The sequence below is a fragment of the Musca autumnalis genome, unplaced genomic scaffold (genome assembly GCF_047663935.1).
Source record: "Musca autumnalis isolate F117 unplaced genomic scaffold, ASM4766393v1 scaffold_39, whole genome shotgun sequence".
NCBI classification, from domain to species: Eukaryota; Metazoa; Arthropoda; class Insecta; order Diptera; family Muscidae; genus Musca; species Musca autumnalis.
In genome coordinates this window covers 33,101-39,649 of record NW_027411966.1, presented here as the reverse complement: position 1 = coordinate 39,649, position 6,549 = coordinate 33,101, and the positions used below count along the sequence as shown (strand labels likewise).

The 6,549-nt window shown below is 38.8% G+C and overlaps 1 protein-coding gene across 1 annotated transcript; it reads right to left on the bottom strand.

Moving 5' to 3' along the window:
- Nucleotides 1-655: 655 nt before the first annotated feature.
- LOC141400546 (uncharacterized) lies at nt 656-5,050 on the bottom strand. The gene is made up of 4 exons (XM_073979753.1): nt 4,978-5,050; nt 2,990-3,226; nt 1,535-1,849; nt 656-1,446 (listed from the first exon to the last, which is right to left on the bottom strand). Exons 1-4 carry the CDS (start codon nt 5,048-5,050, stop codon nt 656-658), a joined length of 1,416 nt encoding a protein of 471 aa, XP_073835854.1.
- Nucleotides 5,051-6,549: the final 1,499 nt, after the last annotated feature.

The window sequence follows — 6,549 nt, the reverse complement described above, 5'->3', positions numbered from 1 at the left end:
ATCTACGTTATCTACATTTTCTAAATTTATAAATGGTGTAGGGATTTTTCCATATACTAGTTCAAAAGGACAGTATTGGTGTACTGTTGATGGTGTTGTATTGTAACAATTGTTGGGGCACGGGTTAATATCGAGCCGGCTTTTAAATAAAAACAAAATTTTTAAGAGCACTCCGTGTGCAAATATTGACTTTATTTTATAAATTAATAAAATTAGAAAGAGCGAGCGAGCGCTTTAAAGCATTTTTGTCTTTGACCGTGCCTTTTTACCGACTAAATTTACAAAGTTAATAATCTATGCTTATTTCTGTCGTTGGGCATTTTGTCTACGTGACACATAAACAAGAACCGTTACTTCTCCTTGAAAGATCAAAAACAATAACAAATACATACGGTCAAAGAGGAATAGAAAAAAATAGAAATATATACAAATATAAATATGTGTGTTTTTTCATAAGATGAAATTTACTCTAAATTAAATGTTTGTACATATTCACAAATTAGAATTCTTGGAGAAGATATCCCCATTCAAATAAATGACTCAAATGAAAATTAATAAAATAAAAAATAATGAAAATAAAATTTAATGTAATTGAAATTTATGACACCAAGTAGGTAAACATTCCCCTCCTCGTAAATGAGCTCCTGGGACGGTTTTACTGATCAATAATGCCAACGTCTAATTTTGCTAACTTGGCAGTTGGTCGTTGGAAGACTCCGTGCTGGGTACGAACAGTTGCCTGACGTACTTGCCCATCTTTGGCTATTATGGTGTTGATTATTTTGCCATTTGGCCAGCAATGTCTTGGTAGGTTTTCGTCGATGATGATTACGATGTCACCAACTCTTAGTGGTTCTGTTTTCTTGAACCATTTTCCTCTTCTATTTAAAGTTGGCATATACTCTTCTACCCAACAACGCCAAAATTGGTCCGAGAATTGTTGAGTTTGTCGCCATCGTAGACGCAGGTCGACTGGTTCGGAGACTATGGGCTTGTAGCCGCTGGATGAACCCAATAACATGTGGTTTGGCGTGAGTGCTTCGTCGTCGCATGACTCCAGACAAAGGAATGTAAGTGGTCTGGAGTTAATTATGAATTCGGCCTCTGCAAAGGCGTTTCTTAAAGTTTCATCATAAAAGTTAGCATTTGGACAAATGCTGTATACTGTTTTTTTCACGGATCGGACGAGTCTTTCCCAGGCACCACCCATGTGGGGAGCTGCAAGTGGATTAAATTTCCATTTGATGTGGTCGAGCATAGAGGCTGTATCTTTCAGATCGAAAGCTTTGGATTCGGATGAGAATATTTTCGCTGTAGCCTTAAAATTTGTCCCATTATCAGTGTAGATCTCGTTGGGAATCCCTCTTCGAGCAATGAAATTGTTAATGCACATTACACATGAACTGGTATCAAGGCTGTAGGCAATTTCGATGTGCACTGCACGAACTGTAAGACAGGTAAAAAGCACACCCCCTTTTTTCTCCTTTCTTCTGCACGCAGTAACGTATAGGGGTCCAAAGTAGTCAATGCCAACATACGTAAATGGTCGCTCGAAGCTGGCTAGCCTTTTCTTTAGGCAATGTAGACATTTGTGGCATAACCGGATTGGCTGATAAATTCTTGCAATGTTGACAGGATCGACGTATGGCTTTGTACAGAACGCGAAGTTTGGTTATGTAATATTGACTTTTGATGTTGTTGATGACGGTTTCATGCGATATGTGGTGAAAGTTCTCATGTACATAGAGAACTAACAGGACGGTAACATGGTGCATGGTAGGCAATATTATTGTATTTTGGTGATTTAGATATGATGCACGGGCCCTGGCCCTTAATATGCCCTCGTCATCTAGACAGATATTACAGGAAAATAGTTTACTGCTTTTTCAATACTCTTACCCTTTTTTAAACTACAAATTTCTCCAAGATATTCGCTCTCCTGAGCTTGTCGGAAGAGAAAAACCTTCGCTTGTTGTATCATCTCAAAGGAAATATCTTTTGGTGGTTTCCTTCTTTTACATCTCGATTTTAGTCTGCTCACGTAGAGTATAAATGTAGCTACTGCTCGGTAGAGTTTTCTCCAGTTGGAAAAATATTCCAAATTAAATTGTTTGCTTTTGTTTATAATAAAAACTTGGTGTCTCATTTCCTCCTGACCGCATTCACCCACATTGGCACAAGTGGGCCATGTTGATTTATTTTCATGATGAAATTTAGGCCCCGAGAACCACATAGCACATAGCAGCATCCCAGCGCGTTTGGTATTTCGTTGCCAGATCTGCAGGATTCATTTTGGAGGGAACCCATCGCCATTGTGTCATCTGAGTCGTCTCCAAGATTTCGCCAACACGATGCATGACGATTTGTTAAAACTTCTTGGGGTCCATTCGAAGCCACTGTAACACAGTCTTGGAATCCGTCCACAAGTATTTTGATGTAAAATTAATACGTTTAATATTTATCACTTTGTTGGCTAGTCTAACACCCACAATAGCAGTTTGAAGCTCCAGTCTCGGTATTGACATTGGTTTTATCAGAGCAACTTTGGATTTGCCAACAACGATAGTAACGTCACATCCACCCTGGTAGGCAACTCGCAAATAACACACAGCTGCGTAAGCGTCTTCGCCTGCGTCGACGAAGGTGTGCAGTTCATCTTCGGTCGCTTCATTTATATGTGGAGAGTAACATCGGGGAATTTCAATTGACGATATGTAGTCGATAGCTGTCTTCCATTTCTGCCATTTGACGTGTAAAAGGCTGCAGATTTCGTCATTCCAGTCAATTCCAGATCGCCAGACTTCCTGAAGAAGGATTTTCAATGTGGTCGTGTAGCATGATATTAACCCCAGCGGATCAAAAATTGACATCAGCACCTGTAGTAGCTCTCTTTTTGTGGGAATTAATTCGCGGGCTGATACATCACGAAAAAGTCTGGCAAATCTGAAAATATATACAAACGAGTCTTTATTAGGATCCCAATACATACCAAGAACCTTTTCAGTTTCAGCAAGATCTCGTGGCTTCTGATCTTTTGATGAATCATCTTGTAGATGGCTGATGACTGCATTGCTGCTTGAAGTCCAATTTCGGATATGAAATCCTCCGGCGGAATGAATATATTTCATTTGTGATGCTAATTCAATCGCCTGTTCAACATCGTTGACGCTATCGATGAAATCATCTACATAGTGATATTGGCTTCGACGGCTCGTGGAAACTCGTTCTTAAATTGCTCAGCATTGTAGTCTCGTACATAATGCGCAATGCATGGTGCACAGCATATGCCAAAAGTCAGCGCTCTCATTACATAAATACTCGGCTTCTCAGGATTATCGTTCTCATCGCACCATAAAAATCTCTGTGCATGCATGTCTTCTTTCCTAACGTTGATTCGATGGAACATTTCGGCGATATCTCCACAAATCGCAATTTTTCCTACGCGGAAACTCAGCAAAATATCAACCAATGATTTTAAGAGGTCTGGTCCACAGTGTATAAAGTCATTGAGACAAACTCCATTAGATTTTGCTGCGCCATCCCACACCATTCGAATTTTACCTGGCTTGTTGGGGTTGAGCGTTATAAATGTTGGCAGATACCATACGGGGTAATTATTGTTCTTTATTTCCTCTTCAGTTAGTTTTCTTGCATATTCTTTTTTAAGCAAGTCGTTGATTGTTCCTGGAGAACTTCCCGAAGATTGTTGTCTTTCTGGAATTTCTTTTGTAGACACGCAAGACGTTTACGGGCATTGTTACTCTCTGGCAGTTGTTGCACATTATACTTCCACAATAAACCCACTTCAAAACGACCGTCCACTTTCTTACATGAATCCTTCAAGATATTCATTGACATGGAGTCTTCCGCCGAAACTATGGTTTTCACTGATGAATCTTCAAGATTAAAATTTTTCTTTTACCATTCGGTGTAACTAGTTGTATTTCTCTTCACAATCACAGTGATGTATATTTAGCCATGAACCTTGCCGGTAGCAGTCGTCGTTGGGCCCCTGAATTGTCCAACCTAACCGCGTTTTTGTGGCAATAGGTTGATTCCACAAACCTTCCCGTATCTTTAGTGGCACTGCGAGCTTCCAATTATTGCGCCAATTAAAATTGTTGGTTTAACATTTGTATAAGATTCTATTTGGAGACCAGCCAGATATTTGTATTTTGATATCAATTCCTCCATTTCCAACGACTGTGTGGGTAAATCTAAACCGTCAACAGTATGAACACTATTTAAAAGAACTTTGTGCCATTTTTAGAATTTGCAATAGAAATTGAAGCTTTTCTTGATGTATTTTCTTGGCGAGTTGTATCTCCCGTCCATTTTAGGCAAAGTGGCTCTTCAACACCTTCGAGATCAAGTAGATCAAAAAAGTCTCTTTCAATCAACGTTACAGAAGAACCCTCGTCGAGAAAGGCATATGTGTCTATGAACCCTTTTGTCTTCAAAAGGCGCACCGGTAGAATTCTAAAAAATGAACTTCGATTTTGCTCTTTAGTGGAATGAGAATTAATTGTTTCACTGGTAGTGCTGCCGAAATAGCTCTGCTTTGTCCTGAAGACGATTGCTGTTGATCCACGTATTTGTGCAGCAATCTATGGTGCTTGGCAGCACAAACATCAATTCCACATTCTTTATTAATGAAACACTTACGGCGGTGCCTATTTAAACATTGCCGGCATAAATTGTGTGTCTTCACCAACTTCCACTTTTGATCCAATGAGAGTTTCTTAAATTCACTGCATACAGAAACTTTGTGATCATTGCTTCTGCAAGAAAAACACCCTATTTTGCTTTGTTGTACGTCTTCTGTATGTGTATTCACTGGAGCGCTTCTTGATGATGGAATTGTTGATACGACTGTACTGGCGGCATCTGCAATTTGGAAAATCCAATCACTAAATAATTTCACGATTGGAATCTGATCGTCCTTAGGATGTGTAGCCCAATTTAATTTATACTGACTGTTCAATTTATCCAATAACTCCTTCACCAACATGGGATTGTTCAGATGAGAGTCCAACTTGCATGCCTCCATGGTAGAACAAATATTTTTTACGCATAGTGCAAATTCGATTATACCCTCTAACTTATTCTTCGGGGGAGGAAATTTCCTCGCTTTTTCTATAACTCGTTCAAGAATATGCTCCGGGCGTCCAAAATACATTCTTAAAGTTTGAATAATTTCCGGCACCATTGCAGGCAGCATAAGTTTACTTCTCACTAGCTCCTTGGCCTTCCCTTAAAACACGATTGTAGCCGTATTAAATTCTCTGCGTGAGAGCAACCGGCTACCGCAGTACTATTTTCAAAACTGCTTATGAAAAGTGGCCATTCTTCCGGATCTCCATGGAAATGTGGTAGATCGCGAGGAATTGAATGCCTTGCTGCAAGTTGAGATGGAGTTGGCCCAGAAAAAATGTTCCAAGTTGGCGTCATATTAAACGAGTTTTGACGGGGCTGTTCTTGTTGACTACATTGAGAAAGAATCTGATATTTCCTTTCTAAAAACTCTTGTTGCATACGCTGCTGTTCTTCCAACATTTTAAGCTGCAAATCCACTTGTAGTGCAACGTTGTTATTTTGTTGGGTTGGAACAGATTTTAGTTGATTTGATTTTGATGTGGACGAATGTGTGCCCGTAACAGCAGATGTATTCACTGGTACTAGCGAAGAGGGAGCCGTGTTTGCTCTATTGTCTTTCGCTTTGCTTTGAAACATGGTATTCGTTGGCCTATTCAGGGATGTCGATAATATAGAAGTTGCTGGAATTCTTCCGCCGATTCCACTTGTGGTCTTACTGGCCATTTGCAGTAACTCCCCTGCATTTGTTGGGGACGATGTCGCTTGAGGCACATTAAACAAACCTATGGTATTCGCTGCGGACTGATGTCCTTCCATTGATGTTGTCTCCTTATTGAGGTTACATCCTTCACAACTCCAACTCACCTCGGATACATTCCTGTTGACGCCAACACAATTAAAATGATACCACTTATCACATTTATCACACTGTACCATGTCATCATTGTCCACTTCACTACACTTCTTGCAATTATAATTGCTTTTTAATCCTTCTTGTGTAATTTTATTCCAATTATTATTAATATAAAAAATGTTGGTCTTCTTGACTCTTTTAGATTTTTAATTTGTATTTTATTTATTTGTTCGCGTTGAACTTTTGTTTTTTTTTTAAGATATGAAGCACACAACTATTTGTTGATTATTCGCGCGAAGCGTAGTAGCTAAATATAATTTTTTTTAATTTTATTATAAAATTGTTTGTTATAAAAATTGTTTTAAAGAATGTTGCGGCACGGGTTAATATCGAGCCGGCTTTTAAATAAAAAACAAAATTTTTAAGAGTACTCCGTGTGCAAATATTGACTTTATTTTATAAATTAATAAAATTAGAAAGAGCGAGCGAGCGCTTTAAACAATTTTGTCTTTGACCGTGCCTTTTTACCGACTAAATTTACAAAGTTAATAATCTATGCTTATTTCTGTCGTTGGACATTTTGTCTACGTGACACATAA

What these genes read in the sequence shown, in the direction of transcription:
- LOC141400546 (XM_073979753.1), bottom strand. Translation starts at nt 5,050, where the DNA reads ATGGAGGCATGCAAGTTGGACTCTCATCTGAACAATCCCATGTTGGTG. An exon ending in TGAAACTGAAAAGGTTCTTG is followed by an intron (nt 1,850 to 2,989) that starts GTATGTATTGGG and finishes ATATCTGTCTAG; the next exon opens with ATGACGAGGGCATATTAAGG. An exon ending in TCGAGCGACCATTTACGTAT is followed by an intron (nt 1,447 to 1,534) that starts GTTGGCATTGAC and finishes CCTGTCTTACAG; the next exon opens with TTCGTGCAGTGCACATCGAA.